At 37.7% G+C, this 18826-nt stretch overlaps 1 protein-coding gene and 1 long non-coding RNA gene across 2 annotated transcripts; both read left to right on the top strand.

The window, feature by feature from the left end:
• Nucleotides 1-205: 205 nt before the first annotated feature.
• Nucleotides 206-14001, top strand: LOC142238709 (uncharacterized). The gene is made up of 3 exons (XM_075310418.1): nucleotides 206-620; nucleotides 672-987; nucleotides 12946-14001. Exons 1-3 carry the CDS (start codon nucleotides 266-268, stop codon nucleotides 13946-13948), a joined length of 1674 nt encoding a protein of 557 aa, XP_075166533.1. The 5' UTR covers nucleotides 206-265; the 3' UTR covers nucleotides 13949-14001.
• Nucleotides 14002-14724: 723 nt separating this feature from the next.
• LOC142238713 (uncharacterized) lies at nucleotides 14725-15281 on the top strand. The gene is made up of 2 exons (XR_012722795.1): nucleotides 14725-14960; nucleotides 15019-15281. It is a non-coding gene; the product is annotated as an uncharacterized LOC142238713 (long non-coding RNA).
• Nucleotides 15282-18826: the final 3545 nt, after the last annotated feature.

The raw sequence follows: 18826 nt of genomic DNA, 5'->3' as shown, positions 1-18826 counted from the left end.
AGTGCAACGAAAGTGATTTAGACAAATTTCAATTTTTGTTTGCTGGGATATTAAATTAGAACAGTAGTTTATTTTCGAATATAGCGATTAAAATTAAACAGCTAGATAATGAAGCTTATCGTTGATAATTGTGCAGCTTTACTTTTGGCATAACCAAAACAACGTGTTTTCAAATGTGGGTCAAAGTCAATTGATATTTGGCTGTTGAAGAAATTATTTGGCTGCTCTTTAGTTTAATTACAGCACCTAAAAGCAGCAGTTCAGAATGGAGATACTTGTGGAAGCTTCTTATGATCCAGAGGAAAAGGTATGGTCTGGTCCTATTGTCAAAGATCCCTATGGCAGTGAAATGACATTGGGCACGGCAATTGTGAATCAATTGCAAAAAACTCCTCAAAAAGTGATACAAATTATGGATTCGAATGGAAGCGAGATGACAGCTCAAGAATTTCTGGATAACTCAAAGGCGCTGGCAAGGAATATTCTGAGAGAATTGGAAATGAAATGTCACGATGTTATTGGCCTCTATGTCCAGCATTCAGAGCATGTGGCCACAGTAATGATGGCCTCATTTTTATGTGGTACACCAGTGAGTAGTGCCTTTTATGGCTTTGGGAAAGGTAAATGGAAGGAGTTGGCCAAAATAAATTTCTAAAATACCCTATTTGCAGATACTGTTGTTCCTATTTTTAAAACTACTCGTCCGAAATTGATTTTTTGTGATGCCGAGAACTATAAAGAAGCTTTAGCGGTCAGTAATCACCTGGAATTGCATGCTAAAATTGTCATTATGACTGGTAAGGTGGAAGGTGTGACCACTATCAATGACTTGTTGGAATCTAAGGAAGAGGCTTGGGCTATTTCTCAGTTTCCTTGTTCCAAACTAAATGGTTCCGAGACGGCACTGATTTTATGCTCCTCCGGAACAACGGGTACTCCGAAAGCAGTGACGTGCTCCCATCAGGCATTACTAAACAAAATTATCTTGTAAGTTTGTTGTGGTAAAAATTAGCCCAGTTAACAATAGTATAGGCTTTGCGGGAAGGTAATCGTAATTCGTTGAAAATAAATTTTAGCTCGGTGAAGCTACCGCGGTGCAATTGCACAGAAAGGGTTCCAAAATCGTGAACGGACGGTAACAAAATGAAACGGAAACGTTAGCGATCAAATCACATGTTAACAGTTCACACGGAATGTTCACAATTTCGTCCGTGTGCGTTCACGATTTCATGAACGGCTTTCGGTTTTCTTTGGCCATGAAAAAGCCATAAAATATTCGTTAGACGTTCTTATGGCAAGTCAGGCGGTGGTGCAATGTGCTAAGGTAGACAATCCAGGTTCGATTCACGATAGCGGATATATTTTATATAAGGTCGTAACCATTACATTGACAGATAATGAACGTTGGTTATTGTTTTGACAACGCATGGTGTAATTTTATCGTTGTCAAATTAGGTTAGGTTAGGTTAGGTTAAAGTGGCAGTCCGATTAAATTTCAGGCTCACTTAGTCTATTCAGTCCATTGTGATACCACATTTAACTAAAAGTACCTATTACATATGGGCACTTCTAGTCTTAACCACTGAACCTTCTCTATTATTTACTTTTGTGGAACCAACCAGACTGCTCCAAAAACATTAACAAACTGCTTAAGTTAACGTTTTCCAGGTCAGCCAGTAATCTAAAGCTATATGCTCCTAAAATTCGCTTACGCCTTACACAAAAAGCAGGACACTCACACAAGAGGCGTTTAATTGATTCCTTTTCCTCCACGTCATGACAGCTTATACAATAGTCATTATACTTCGCACCTATAGTTTTTGCAAATTAACACCGTCAGTTCTCCGTTTGACACCACATGTGTGTTTATTCACTTTCATGAACAGATCGTTTTGAAACGTACACGTCGTTTATGATTTTTTCAATGGATTTAGTTTCATAGACGATTCTCCCTATTCGACTTCTTACGTCAGTGGAAGTAGAAATTTGTAGGTTAGGTTAGGTTTGGTACAGTGGTAGTCCGATATTTCAAACACACTTGGACTATTCAGCGGTGAACTCTCTTTTATCGTTGGGTGCTGCCCCATTCCATGTTTAGCTCAATGACAAGGGACGTGGGACATTACAGTGAAAGCACGTAGAGAAGTTTTGAAACACTTAGAAATGTCACCAGCGTTACTGAGAGAGGAGACAGAGATTGAACTCACGACCCTTCGTACGCTAGGTGGGCATGCTAACCATTTCACGTTGCTGGCTCTTTCAGTACCTAACATAACGTAACGTAAATTAGTTTGGCCACATAAAGCACACTATTCCCCATTTTCAGGAAGCTCCGTTAGCTAACGAACTTTTAAACCGTACTATGGAAATATCATCATCGTCATCTAGCCTATGCCAGTTAGAAACCCAGCACCAAAGCATCGCCATAAAAGTAGTGAAAATGCTCTTTTTGGACCCGGAAGTGGCGTAAAATTGGCACAGAAGCGATGAATTTAACATAGAATTGCCATAGGATGAATGTCCACCATTTCAACAGCCGTTGCACTGAATTTGCATGACTTAAAAATTTTCAAAAATTCGCAATTTTCTAGAATGGATTTTGGGGTTTTTTCGACAAAATTTGAATATTTTTTTTTACTAATTCCTACTCTGTTTTTAACCTATTTGAAACAAAAAATATTCAAATAACCCCCCTCAAACTATGAATAAAGCGAGTTATAAAAAATCGAATTAAAGATTAACTGAAAAATTTTCAGTTAAAAATTAATCGGAGAGAAGAAATTTGCAATTTACTTTCCGTTCACTGGCAGTTAAAGTCTAATGGGACTTCATGAAAATGACCCTAAATATAAATATTTTTATTTAATTGTGATCACAATGTACTGAACAGTCTAAGTGAGTCTGAAATTTAAGCGACTGTCACTTTAACCTAATTGTGATATAGCCCCAATTGGACTGATTAACAACCATCCATTATATAAGTCTACAGAATTTAGATTTGAAATAATATGAAATAGGTGATCCGAATGTCTTGAATTCTTAGCCAGACATTTAAGACTCCCTCTTGGAATTGAGCAAACAATTTTCCTGCAAGTCTAAAAACGGACGTGACAAATCCAAATTTAAGTTTGTAATATGATTCTCTTGTGTGAGGGGAATGTTCCCTCAAATTTATTGGAATTACTTATTTAAATTTATGGCCAAATGTCCATAATATAGTCCCGAAGTACCTCCACTTTACTATAGGCCCGATATCAAAAGAATTTGCACCATATGGTGGGTATTTAACATACTGGTGATTTCGTTTCTGAAAAAAGTGTTGAATAAAAATGGTACAACATTTTATGATGTTACCATAATGTTGCCGAAACCCCTGCAAAGCCCACACTGAACCCCTGCAAAACTTCCTTCTGCAAGAGGCTCCGGAGTTCAAATCTGGGGATCCGTTTATATGGGGGGCTATATATAATTATGGATCGATATGGACCAATATTTGTATGGTTGTTAGAGACCATATACTTACACGACGTACTATATTTCAACCGGATCGGATGAATTTTGCTCTTCCAAGAGGCTCCGGAGTTCAAATCCGGGGATCGGTTTATATGGGAGGCTATATATATTTATGGACCAATATGGACCAATTTTTATGGTTGTTAGAGACCATATACATACACAACGTACCGAATTTCAACCGGATCAGATTAATTTTGCTCTTCCAAGAGGCTCCGGAGTTCATCCTAATTATTTAAATAACTACGAGAAGTAAAATCTGGAAATTTTGCATTCAGTTTCAAGCAATTTCCATGATCAGTGCGCCTTCTATACCCTCAATAAGTGGAATCGGTCTATATGGAGGCCTTACCAAATGGACTGATAAAACTAAAGCATATACACATTTGCTATGGGTCTAAAATGCCAGTATATTTTCAATTTGTGGCAAATCGGAAATCGGATAAAACAGAATTTCTAGAAACCCCAGGAGTTAAATTGGGAGTTCGGTGTTATGTGGGCTGTACCAAAACATGGAAAGATACACACAGTATTCGGCAAATTTAATTGTAGTTCTAGAATCTAGACCCCAAATCGGAGGGCCGGTTTATAAGGGGGCTATATCAAAAACTGTACCGATACACAATATATTCGGCACACCTCTTTATGGTCCTAGAATACCTCTAGATTTCCAATTCCAGGCAAATTGGATAAAAACTACGGATGAGCTGCCATCCTCCAAAAGGGATCAACGATCGTTTGCCTCAGTTGCTAAAGACAGCCTTGTGATGGCTATCATAAATAAAGGAGCATTGGACGGTATGGTTCCAAAGCAAAAATGGGGGGAAATTGAGAATGCTTTGTCTGGCGTCTACTCACAGGTGCTGGAAAAGTTTCCCGGCCCAGATCCTCGACACCAAGAGGCTGGTTGGTATCAAGGACGATTTAAGCTAGTCACATTTGAGGACCAGAGGTCTATAGAATGTTTTAAAGCTGCTCTGATACTAATTGGTGAAGTTTGGGAAGGAGCTGCTCTAGAGTTAGTCGAGAAGAAAGACATACCGGCTAGACCTAGAGCACATGCGTGGATACCTGCAAACCCTCCTGACCCTGAATCTATTTTAAATAGACTGAAACAATGCAATCCAGATCTTCCAACAGATGATTGGAAGGTTGGCCGTTTGGATGAAGTGGATGGGCCAAGACGGCATGCAGTGTTTATATTGAACACTCAGTCTTTGCCACATCTAGCAAAGTCTCAGGGCCGTGCATGTTATGGCTTTCATTATATCCAGATGAAGGTGTATAAAAACGATCAGCTAAAGGATTCAGAAATGGACAAGACTCTGTCTGAATCAGAAGTAAGCGGATCCTCTTGCGAAGTCGTGGGAGATACCAAAGTTGAAGACATGGATAGATACCGTATGCGTGAGGAGGCTTCTACTTCATCAGAACTCACCAAAGTTGAACCTATGGTTATTGCGAGAGTCACCGATATCTCTGAAGAGGACATTCTTGATGACTCGATTGAAGAGCCTGATGTGACGGTTGTTGAAAATCTCGATGGTCCTACGGATCCTCCAGATAAATCTTCATCATTGTAAGGCTGCATGTGCTGCCTTAAAAGTTCTCCTGATGAAAGGGGACATAGACATAGTTCTTATTCAAGAACCATATGTTTATAGAAACAAAATATGTGAATTAAGTACTCCGGGGTTCAAACTATTGCAGTATACTGGTAATGATGTAATTCGAGCCTGTATAATTGCTAAAAACGAGCTTAACTTGTTTCTGCTTCCTTCAATGTACAATGCAGACACAATTTAGAAATAGCCAAATGCAAATATTGGGTATCTTCGGCCTATATGGGACATGACAGGGAGATGCCTCCATGTGCCGTTAAGACCTTAGTTGAGGAGTCACTGAAAACAAAGACGAAACTCATTATGGGATGCGATGCGAATGCGCATCATAGTATATGGGGAAGTAGTGATACTAATGCAAAGGGAGAGTCGCTAATAGAGTTTATTTTGCGTACTACTCTGGTAGTTTGCAACAAGGGAGATGCCCCAACCTTTGTCACTAAAAACAGGTAAGAGGTTTTGGACATCACCTTGGCCTCGCAAGAACTGAATGAAATGATATCTGAGTGGCAGGTTTTAAATGAACACAGCTTCTCAGATCATCGCTACATCAGTTTCAAATTTGATGTTCATATCACCAAGATCATATTTCCACCAAATGTTAGGAAAGCTGACTGGAATAGGTATAGGGAATCGTTCAATATGATGATACCGGAAATAACAGAGACAAATATGAGAAATGTGCAAGATATCGAACACGCAGTGGAGCGGATTACTAAGGCCTTCAACATCTCACTGAAAGCTGCATGCCCTAGAGGAAAGCCAAGGGGGAAACATCGACCACCATGGTGGTCTACGGAATTAAGTAATATGAGGAAATCCTGCAGGAAGCTCTTTAACAAGGCAAAGTCCACCAGAGCTTCTGAGGACTGGGACGCTTACAAGAAGAATCTTAGAGGATACAAGCGAGAACTGAGAAAGGCTCAGCACAACTCTTGGAATGCTTACTGCAGCAGTATTGAGAATACGTCCGAGGCTTCCAGACTACGGAAGGTTCTAGCATCCACCAACTCCGCTCCAGGTTTCATTAAAACATCGGAGGGCAATTGGACAACGTCCAGTGAGGAGACGCTGGAGGTACTATTGGACACACATTTTCCTGGAAATCAGACGGTTGAACCATGTACTGGAGGTGCCACAGTTGCTCGGAAACTAGAATAAGATGGGCGCTAAATAGCTTTTGACCATTCAAATCCCCTGGACCTGATGGAATTACTCCGGCGGAGTTACAAGCTGTAACTGACAAAATTATCCCCTGGTTGTCGGTGATATATAAAGCATGTATCAACTTATCATATATCCCAGGAAAGTGGAGGGAAACAAAAGTCGTTTTCATACCTAAAGCGGGAAAAGCCTCTCACTCGAGGGCGAAGGATTTCCGACCAATCAGCTTATCCTCATTCCTACTTAAGACTCTGGAGAGGATGATAGATATATATCTTAGAACTAGCGTCGATTCAAGTTTGCTCTCGAAACGACAACATGCATACTCGAAGGGCAGGTCTACTGAGACCGCATTACTTGAACTAGTCAGCTTTATTGAAAGCTCACTATCTGTCAAAGAATACACAATCGTGGCATTTCTAGACATCGAAGGGGCGTTCAATAACGTCCATCCGAGCTGGATATTAAATGGACTGACAACTCTAAATGTTGATCCAGTTATACTTAGGCTGTTAGACGAACTTCTAAGGAAGAGACGCATTTCAGCCACACTAGGACAAGCAAACATACAAAGGTATGTGAACAGAGGCATTCCTCAAGGAGGAGTTCTATCACCTCTTCTTTGGAATGTTGCTATAAACGACCTTCTGGTTTCCCTAGAAAAAGAAAGGATACAAGTGGTGGCGTACGCAGATGATGTGGCGCTAGCAGTCAGGGGAAAATTTCCATTAACAGTTAGAGATATTATACAGAGAGCCCTCCGGATAACTGAGAAATGGGCGAAAGATAATGGTCTTGGGGTAAATCCTGCAAAGACAGAAATAGTCATGTACTGCAAAGATCGCAAAACTCCCACGGTTAGGCCCATTTCCTTAGGGGGTATTGAAATTCCCTTTAGCGAGTGTGCAAAATACCTTGGTGTTATTTTGGACAGGAAGCTGAACTTTAAGCTTAATATTGAAGAAAGGGCGAGGAAAGCAACGGTAGCTTTATACTCGTGCAAAAAGGCAATAGGGAAAAAGTGGGGACTAAAACCAAAAATTGTACATTGGCTATACACGGCAGTGGTTAGATCTATAATGCTATATGGTGTTGTAGTCTGGTGGTCGGCACTTCACCAGCCAACAAGTTTAGACAAAGTTCAGCGTATGGCGTGTTTGTGTATCTCAGGCGCATTCAGCAAGACAGGAACAAATTCCCTTAATGTCATGCTGCATCTATTGCCTTTAGACATTTTGGCCAAACAGTCAGCTGCAACAACGGCTGTGCGGTTGCGCGAGCTATCGCTGTGGTCGGAAAAAAGTTACGGTCACAGTTCGGTCCTCAAAATAATGCCAGATGTGCCTAACGTAGTGGATTACACTTTGGCGAGTCCACTTTTCGACAAAAAGTTTGAGACTAACCCCCAACAGTGAGGCGTGGTGCGCACAGACCCCGGAAAATGAAGAATATATAGATTTCTACACTGATGGCTCCAAATTGGATGGCCAAGTGGGTTTCGGAGTATATTCTAAAGATCTGGAACTTCGAATAGCGAAAAGATTACCTGATCACTGTAGTGTTTTTCAGGCTGAAATATTAGCAATAAGAGAGGTGGCGAATTGTTCCAAAAAATGTGGGCATTAATATATACTCAGACAGTCAACCTGCAATAAAATCCTTGGACTCTGTGTTCCTCAACTCGAAAACGGCCATCGACTGCCGCAAATCTCTCAATGAGATGGCTGAGCAGCACAATAGTCACCTAATATGGGTGCCTGGCTACAGGAACATACCGGGGAACTGCGAAGCAGATGAGCTAGCAAGGCTAGGAACTACCTTACATATTCCAGAGGAACTAGAATCTGTTGGTGTGCCTCTGGCTACCTGCAAGCTCTTACTGCGTGAGAAGGCTGTCATGATGGCAAATGTTCGATGGGAGAATTGTAAGGGTTGTAACGACACCAAACAAATATGGCCCCATTTAAACTTAAACCGCACACTAGATATGCTAGTGTTCCCGAGACGCCAGATTTCACTCCTGATATCTGCTATAACGGGTCGCTGCCTGATAGGCGATTTTGCAAAAACTATTGGTGCGAAGTATAATGACTATTGTATGAGCTGTCATGATGCGGAGGAAAAGGAATCAATAAAACACCTCTTGTGTGAGTGTCCTGCATTTTGTGTAAGACGTAAGCAAATTTTAGGGGCATATAGCTTCAGATTACTGGCGGACCTGGAAAACGTTAACTTAAGCAGTCTGCTAATGTTTTTGGAACAATCTGGTTGGTTCAACAGAAGAAAATAATCGAGAAGGTTCAACGGTTAAAACTAGAAGTGCCCATATGTAATAGGTACTTTTAGTTAATGTGGTATCACAATGGACTGAATAGTCTAAGTGAGCTTGAATCTTAATCGGGCTGCCACTTTAACCTAACCTTACCTATGGTGGCTATATCAAAACATGAACCGGTAGTCACCACTTTCGGCACACGTCTTTAGGGTCCTAGAATACCTCTAGATTTCCGATTTGAGACAAATAGGATAAAAATTACTTATTCTATCAGACCAAGAAGTAAAATCGAGAGATTGGTCTATATGGTGGCTATATCAAAACATGAACCGGTACTCACCATTATCGGCACACGTCTTTAGGGTCCTAGAGTACCTCTAGATTTCAAATTTCAGGTAAATTGGATTAAAACTACGGATTCTAGAAGCCTAAGAAGTAAAATCGGGAGACCGGTCTATATGGGGGCTATGTCAAAACATGGACCGCTATTCACCATTTTCGACACACGTCTTTAAGGTCCTAGAATACCGATACACCACAACGGCACACGTCTTAAGGGTCCTCTAGATTTCAAAATCGGATAGAAAATACACTTTCTAGACGCCCAAGAAGCAAAATCGGGAAATCGGTCCATATGGGGGATATACCAAAACATGGACCGACAGGCACCATTTTCGGTACACTTTTTGATGGTCCTCAAATACCTCTAGATTTCCAATTGCAGGCAAAGTGGATAAAAACTACAGTTTTTATAAGCCCAAGATCCCAAATCGGGAGGTCGGTTTATATGGGGACTATGTTGAGAATGAATGAAAAATGATGTATGCAACACTTTATTTCTCCTGTACTTCTTAACGTACCACAGCTTGTACATAGATTTACAACTCTGCCTAACATATTAGTACTAACACATTTACAGTGTAACTTGAAGAGTCGTTCAATAAACCTTAATTCAAACACAACAGACTATATCAAAACTTGGACCGATATAACCCATCTTCGAACTTGACCTGCCTTCAAACAAACGACGAATCTGTGCCAAATTTCAGGACGATAGCGCCATTATTGAAGGCTGTAGCGTGATTACAACAGACAGACAGACGAACAGACAGACGGACATGCTTATATCGTCTTAGAATTTCTCCATGATCAAGAATATATACTTTATATAGTCGGAAATCGATATTTCGATGTGTTACAAACGGAATGATGAACTTATTATACCCCCGTCACCATTCTATGGTGGTGGGTATAAAAAGTTAAAATTACCCATTAAAAGTATGAAAAACCCAAGTTATAAAAAATTGAATTAAACGAACTTCCTGGGTAGTTAAAATAAAGAACAACATTGGGCGTGCATCTTCTGGAAGTGCTTTTAAAGTTGTGCCTTTGGAAGAACTTCCAAATTTTTTTCTGGGAAGTGGTTTGTAAACCAAACAAAGTGCATTATGATGTGTTTATGAAATAAAGAACAAGTATTTATAAACGGCCGTAAGTTCGGCCAGGCCGAATCTTATGTACCCTCCACCATGGATTGCGTATAAACTTCTACGAAAGACTGTCATCCACAATCGAATTACTTGGGTTGTGGTATCTTGAATCGTTTTCTAAATTGTGAGTTAGCCCATACGTGGTATACATTAGACAAAAAAAGTATGTGTAGGTAAGTCTACAAATAATTACGAATCGATATGGACTTTTGCACGGTACGTAGGGAGCCAGAATTGAAATATGGGGGTCGCTTATATGGGGGCTATATACAATTATTGATATGGACCAATTTTTGTGTGATTGGGGATCGATTTATCTGAGGGCTATATATAACTATAGACCGATATGGGCCTAGTTAGGCATGGTTGTTAACGGCCATATACTAGCACAATGTACCAAATTTCAACTGACTCGGATGAAATTTGCTCCTCCAAGAGGCTCCAAAACCAAATCTCGGGATCGGTTTATATGGGGGCTATATGTGATTATGGACTGATATGGACCACTTTTGGCATGGTTGTTAAATATCATATACTACCACCACGTACAAAATTTCAACGAGATCGGATGAATTTTGCTACTCCAAAAGGCACCGGAGGTCAAATCTGGGGATCGGTTTATATGGGTGCTATATATAATTATGGGCTGATATGAACCAATTACTGCATGGTTGTTGGGCACCATATACTAACATCACGTACCAAATTTCAACCGAATCGGATGAATTTTGCTCTTCCAAGGGGCTCCGGAGGTCAAATCTGGGGATCGGTTTATATGGGGCCTATATATATTATTATGGACCGATTTCGACCAATTTTTGTATGGGAGTTTGAGGCCATATTTTAACACCACGTACCAAATTTCAACTGAATCAGATGAATTTTGGTCTTCCAAGAGGCCCCGGAGGTGAAATCTGGTGATCGGTTTATATGGGGGCTATATATAATTACGGACGGATGTGGACCAATTTTTGCATGGTTGTTAGAGACCATATACTAACACCATGTACCAAATTTCAGCCGGATCGGATGAAATTTGCTTCTCTTATAGGCCTCGCAAGCCAAATCGGGGGATCGGTTTATATTGGGGCTATATATAATTATTGACCGATGTGGACCAATTTTTGCGTGGTTGTTAGAGACCATATACTAACACCATGTACCAAATTTCAGCCAGATCGGATGAAATTTGCTTCTCTTTGAGGCCTCGCAAGCCAAATCGGGGGATCGGTTTATATGGGGGCTATATATAATTATGGACGGATGTGGACCAATTTTTGCATGGTTGTTAGAGACCATATACTAACACCATGTACCAAATTTCAGCCGGATCGGATGAAATTTGCTCCTCTTATAGGCCTCGCAAGCCAAATCGGGGGATCGGTTTATATGGGGGCTATATATAATTATTGACCGATGTGGACCAATTTTTGCGTGGTTGTTAGAGACCATATACTAACACCATGTACCAAATTTCAGCCAGATCGGATGAAATTTGCTTCTCTTTGAGGCCTCGCAAGCCAAATTTGGGGGTCCCTTTATATGGGGGTTATACGTAAAAGTGGACCGATATGGCCCATTTGCAATACCATCCGACCTACATCAATAACACCTACTTGTGCCAAGTTTCAAATCGATAGCTTGTTTCGTTCGGAAGTTAGCGTGATTTCAACAGACGGACGGACGGACGGACATGCTCAGATCGACTCAGAATTTCACCACGACCCAGAATATATATACTTTATGGGGTCTTAGAGCAATATTTCGATGTGTTACAAACGGAATGACAAAGTTAATATACCCCTCATCCTATGGTGGAGGGTATAAAAATTTTGTCAAAATTTTATTTCTATAGAAAATTTTGACAAAAATTTCTATAGAAATAAAATTTTGTCAAAATTTTTTGTAGAAATAAAATTTTCGGTAGAAATAAAATGTTGACAATATTTTCTATAGAAATAAAATTTTACAATTTTTTTTATAGAAATAAAATTTTACAAATTTTTCTATAGAAATAAGATTTATACAGGAATAACATTTTTATAAAATTGTATATAGAAATAAAATTTTGACATAATATTCTTTAGTCATAAAATTTTAACAAAAATTTCTATTAAAATAAAATGTTGACAAAATTTTCTATAGAAATAAAATGTTACAAATAATTCTATAGAAATAAGATTTTTACAATTTTTCTATGGGAATAAAATTTTCTATAGAAATAAAATTTTTACATAATATTGTATGGAAATAAAATTTGAACTAAAATTTCTATAGAAATAAAATTTTGACAAAATATTCTATAGAAATAAAATTTTGACAACGTTCTCTATAGAAATCAATTTTTGAAAAAAATTCTATAGAAATAAAATTTTGACAAAAATTTCTATAGAAATAAAATTTTGAGAAAATTTTATTTAAATTTTTAACATTTTGACAGTAAGTAAGATGTTTTTGTTTGGTAGTTTTTGGTGAAATTTTCTCCAAATTTTAGTAGATTATTTTTGGCTCGAGAGGCAACCGTGATTAGTCCCGTCATTACACCCGTGCACATTTTGGTTAGGCTGCACTGGATTTTCCAATCGAAAAAAATTTAAATTTATGGGGGAAAGGTGTAAAATATGCAACACATGTTTTACCAATCCAAATCACTATAAGATTCGAACAGGATGAACTTTTTCGTCGTATATACTTTAGCATTTGTTAATTTTTGCATTTGTAAGATAGAAAAAAATCATGATGGAAATCTTAAAAAAAAATGGAATACAATATAGTGCAATTTTCGCGTAAGGTAGTTAATTTTTTCCAATAAAACAGTTTACTTTTTTCCTTGTAGTAATAATACATTTTTTTATTATTATTTTTAATTATTTATCTTTAGCGTGACAGCCTCCAGTGATTCCACTATGCTTTGCTTTAGTACCATGTATTGGGCCTCTGGCGTTGGAACGTTAATCTCCAGTTTATTACATTCATCCGTACGGATTGTACCCAGTAAGCCCTTTAGCCCAGAATATTTTGTGCATGTGGTTAAACAGTATAAAGTGACCCATATTTTTTGCTCTGTTGCGCAAGCTGCCGAAACCGTATTCAACTATAGCAAGGAAGAGCTAAGGGAAGCTTTCAAATTCATTGATGAAATGCTCGTTGCAGGTTCTAAGGTTCCACAAGTTGTGCAAGAGATATTATGGGATATTCTTGGTGGTGATCATACAACCAAGCCGGGATTAAGTGTGGGTTATGGTATGACTGAAACGACTGGTGGTATTTCTATTTCCGGCGGTTATCCATATGAATACAATCCTCTAAGCGAAGGCAAACTTTTACCAAACAAAAAGATGTGTATTGTGGATGAGAACAATGAGAAATTGGGACCCAATGAATCTGGAGAAATTCTTCTCTATTCACCCTATGCATGGAATGGTTATTACAATGATCCCGAAGCAACGGCCAAAGCAATGCATGGCCAATGGCTACGTTCCGGTGATATAGGATTTGTTGATAATTTGGGTTTCGTTCATGTCCAAGGTCGCTCGAAGGAAATGTTTAAATGGAAAGGTTACCAAATATGTCCAGCACCCATTGAGGATGTTTTGCTCAAATTACCAGGTGTAGCTGAGGTTTGTGTTTTTCCCAAAGCCGATCTTGTAGCGGAGAGTCTGGTGGCGTGTGCCATAGTAAGAGCAAAAACTGAGGATGGTCTCAATCTTACCGATGACATGGTCCACAAATATGTTGATGAACATTTGGAAAGTCTGTATCAAATGCGTGGTGGCGTTCATTTTATTGACTCAATGCCAAGGACAGCTTCGGATAAAATTATAAGGAAGCAAGTAGTCGAGATGTTTGTGAATCATAATGAGATGTGTAAAGTTAGTAAATAAAATGTAATGGATACTACACCGAAAAAAAATTCCGTAGTTACACAAACGCTAAATTTAACTTATTATTATTGCAAAAAAAAAATATTCGTTTGTAGTTAAATTTTATTACTTTTTTCATACGATTCCCAAAACTAAAAAGAATGAACTACTGTATGGTTAAAATGATCATGATTTGGCGCCAATGATTTGTTCATTACTTTTATATCATTTTGTTGTTCTATGAGAAGGTGTAATTTCGTGAGTTGTAGTTAAAAAGTACACCAGGGCATTAAATCTCCCTAGTTTTAACAATGCTTTGTGTGGAAATCTCAAAATGTGGAGTAAATTTAGTTCAATTTTCTCACGACATAGCTAATTCTTGCTATAAAACAGTTTACTTTTTTTCTGTGTAAAGAGAAATTTTGGTTTTGTTGAATTTTTTAATTTTTTGTTGAAATTTGCAGCTCGGATGAAGGCCTTTTCATGCGGAAAAAAAACTTTTGTTCTTCACTTTTCTGATATTTGGGGGAGATACCCCACCTTTCCAAGTCAGAATTTTATTCAACTTGATTCATCTTGAAGTTGCGTTGGCATTAAATTGCATTTTTGTTTTATCTGCCTTTTTCAGTTTGAAGGCAGTATATCTGAGGGCAGTATATCTGATAGATAAACTAATCAGCTGATTTATGTAATGGTAAAAAAGTTCTTTCTTTTGGATTTAAAAATATGAAAAATTTTCTCATATATTAAAAAAATATGTATTTTCCATTTATATTTTTTTCTATTTCCAGAATTTGCAAAATATCATCAATATAATATCAAATATTACATTGCTTTCCCATTATTTTTGTCTTTGATTGGTTCAAATTTTAATAGACGATTTCAATGTGTGACCATTTTGGAAAGGAATTATTACTAAAATTAAATTACCGAGCTCCTTAATACACCTTTTTATGCCAAAAGACTACAACTGCAAAAGAAGATTATAAATCTGCAACCTGAAACTAAGAATTGAACTAGATATTCTATGCAGGTAATGTTTAACAAAATTAACTTTCAATTAAACAAAATTATATTCTGTTTATTTTCAGAAAAAACTAATTTAGCTTACAGGCTGCTGATTTATTGGAAATCTAGGCCCATCTACATATTAGAAGGAACACGCTGACATGGTTATTATTATAAGGAAGATAATGGTTTAAATAGTTTATTTTTTTTTAGCCCTTTAGTTGTTATTGATCATAATTGAATGTCTAAGTTATTTTAGAATAAAACACACAAATGACAAAAAGCAAATCCCTTAGTCTGTAGCATAATTCAGATAAATACAATATTGAAGATGTTTTATAAGAAACGCATATTTTCTTTTATTTCAAATAAAACTAAATAAGAATTTGGGGGCGCAATATATACAATTTTTGATTGAAATTTATTGCCAATATCAATTATTAATTTAATTGAATAAGTTAAATAGTTGATTGATTTTTGTCAGGAAATTAATTAAAATTTTAATTGATTCAATTAAAACTCAAAATGTCAAAAACAAATAACTTCTTTAATTGATTCAATCACACAATTAATTGATTCCGTGACAAAATTCAATTAAATTTTTAATTGAAAATCGTGTTGGTTTTCAATCAAAATGGGTGATTGATACTATCATTTTCGTGATTGAAGATATTCGAATTAAAAAACAAGTAAGGAAAGTCTAAAGTCGGGCGGGGCCGACTATATTATACCCTTCACCACTTTGTAGATGTAAATTTCCGATACCATATCACACCCGTATTGGGGGCTATATATAAAGGTTTGTTCCAAATACATACATTTAAAGATCACTCGATTTGGACAGAATTTGAAAGACTTTTACAAAATATATAGACTCAAAATTTAAGTTGGCTAATGCAGTAGGGTGGAACACAATTTTAGTAAAAAACAAGTAAGGAAAGTCTAAAGTCGGGCGTGGCCGACTATATTATACCCTTCACTACTTTGCAAGTCCACATTTTCGATACCATATCAAATCCGTCCAATGTGTTGGATGCTATATGCACCCATACACATATATTCTGTATATCTGACCAGATCTGGACAGAGTTCTACAATACTTATAGATTTTACATTTAAGTCGGCCAATACGCTGAGGTGGAACACAATGTTAGTAAAAAACAAGTACATACGGCCATCATGGATTGCGTAGAAACTTCTTCTAAACACTGCCATCCACAATCGAATTACTTAAGTTGCGGTAACGCCTGCCGATGACAAGGTATCTCAAAACCTCCTAACACCATCTTCTAAATTGTATGTAAGTCCATACGTGGTATACATTAAATCAAAAAAGATCGATCCAATACGTATATAATTCAGTTTGACAAAGTAGACATAAAATTTTGACAACATTTTCTACAGAAATAAAATTTTGACAAAATTTTCTATAGAAGAAATAAAATCTTGGTAGATTATTTTTGGCTCGAGTGGCAACCATGATTATGAACCGAATAAAATTTGAACAAAATTTTCTATAGAAATAAAATTTTGACAATGTTGAATAATTTATTATGAACCGAATAAAATTTTAACAAAATTTTCTCTAGAAATAAAATTTGACAAAATTTTCTATAGAAATAAAATTTTGGTAGACTATTTTTGGCTCTAGTGGCAATCATGATTATGAACCGATATGGACCAATTTTTGTGTGATTGGACCAATTTTGGTATGGTTGTTAGCGACCATATACTAACACCACGTTCCTAATTTGAACCGGATCGGATGAATTTTGCTCTTCCAAGAGGCTCCGGAGGTCAAATCTGGAGCACGTTTTATATGGGGGCTATATATAATTATGGACCGATATGGACCAATTCTGGCACGCTTGTTAAAGATCATATACTAACACCATGTTCCAAATTACAACCGGATTTGATGAAATTTGCTTCTCTTGGAGACTTCGCAAGCCAAATCTGGGGATCGGTTTATACGGGGGCTATATATAATTATGAACCGATATGGACCAATTTTTGAATGGTTGTTAGAGATCATATACCAATATCATGTACCAAATTTCTGGCGGATCGGGTGAAATTTGCTTCTCTTTGAGGCTCCGGAACCCAAATCTGGGGATCGGTTTATATGGGCGCTATATATAATTATGGACCGATGTGGACCAATTTTTGCACTGTTGTTAGAGACCATATACCAACACCATGTCCCAAATCTCAGCCGGATCGGATGCAATTTGCTTCTCTTTGAGGCTTCGCAAGCCAAATCTAGAGATCGGTTTATATGGGGGCTATATATAATTATGGACCGATGAGGACCAATTTTTGCATGATTGTTAGAGACCATATACCAACACCATGTACCAAATTTCAGCCGGATCGGATGAAATATGCTTCTGTTAGAGGCTCCACAAGCCAAATCTGGGGATCGGTTTATATGGGGGCTATATATAATTAAGGACCGATATGGACCAACTTTTGCACGGTTGTTAGAGACCATATGCCAACATCATGTACCAAATTTCAGCCGGATCGGATGAAATTTTCTTCTCTTTGAGGCTCCGCAAGCCAAATCTGGGGATCGGTTTATATGGGGGCTATATATAATTATGGACCGATGTGGACCAATTTTTGCATGGTTTTTAGAGACCGTATACTAACACCATGTACCAAATTTCAGCCAGATCGGATGAAATATGCTTCTGTTAGAGGCTCCACAAGCCAAATCTGAGGGTCCCTTTATATGGGGGCTATACGTAAAAGTGGACCGATATGGCCCATTTTCAATACCATCCGACCTACATCGATAACAACTACTTGTGCCAAGTTTGAAGTCGATAGCTGGTTTCGTTCGGAAGTTAGCGTGATTTCAACAGACGGACGGACGGGCATGCTTAGATCGACTCAGAATTTCACCACGACCCAGAATATATATACTTTATGGGGTCTTAGAGCAATATTTCGATGTGTTGCAAACGGAATGACAAAGTTAATATACCCCCATCCTATGATGGAGGGTATAACAAGTAAGTAAAGTCTAAAGTCGGGCGGAGCCGACTATATTATACCCTTCACCACTATGTAGACAAACATTTGTGTTACCATCTCAATTACTTAAAATTTGCTGGGAGCTATATAAAAGTTTGCATTTCCAGATACAAATACTTAAGGAAACAATTTTTTGTACTTCTACAAAAACTCTAGAATTAAAATTTAAATCGGCTAACGCCCTGGGATGAAACACAATGTTAGTAAAAAATTTGGGAAATATGAAGCGAGAGAAATTTTAATGCAATTGTAAAAAAGAGATTTATGATTTTTCAGGCGATACATATGTATTCGAGATATAGGACAATTAGAGTAATATTTACAATTTTTGCTACTCAGCAGTGGCGATTTTACAAGGATTGGTTAGATCTCGCCAAGATATGTGGTCAAGTGTGGGTAGTGATATATTATTTGGTCTAGTCGGGTGACTTGGAGCATTATTTAAAACTCATCCGTTCTGTGGAAATTTTGGCATTGCAGTGTGTAGGATATGGCTAAGATATGGGGAAATCATTACAGAATTTTGTGTAAAGTGTGAGAATTTTGGCAATATTTGTATTTTCTGTGGAAACTATCCAGTCAATTGTAGGAAAATCCCATTGAAAATGGGTCTAAAATATGAAACAGTCTACCATATTTCCCCAACTCTGGTGTACGTATATATGGGAGCTATATACAATCTGAACCAATTTTGACTAAATTTGACATGCATAGTTAGAATAATAATTCTGCTATCTATGAGAAATTTCACGTAAATGGGAGTATAACTTTGGCCCACCTGGTCATATGAGTGCAAATCGGACGGGAGATATATATGGGGGCCATATCTAAATCTGAACCGATTTCAAC

This window comes from Haematobia irritans, chromosome 5 (assembly GCF_050003625.1).
Source record: "Haematobia irritans isolate KBUSLIRL chromosome 5, ASM5000362v1, whole genome shotgun sequence".
Lineage (NCBI taxonomy): Eukaryota > Metazoa > Arthropoda > Insecta > Diptera > Muscidae > Haematobia > Haematobia irritans.
This window is presented reverse-complemented; position numbering and strand designations above follow the sequence as displayed.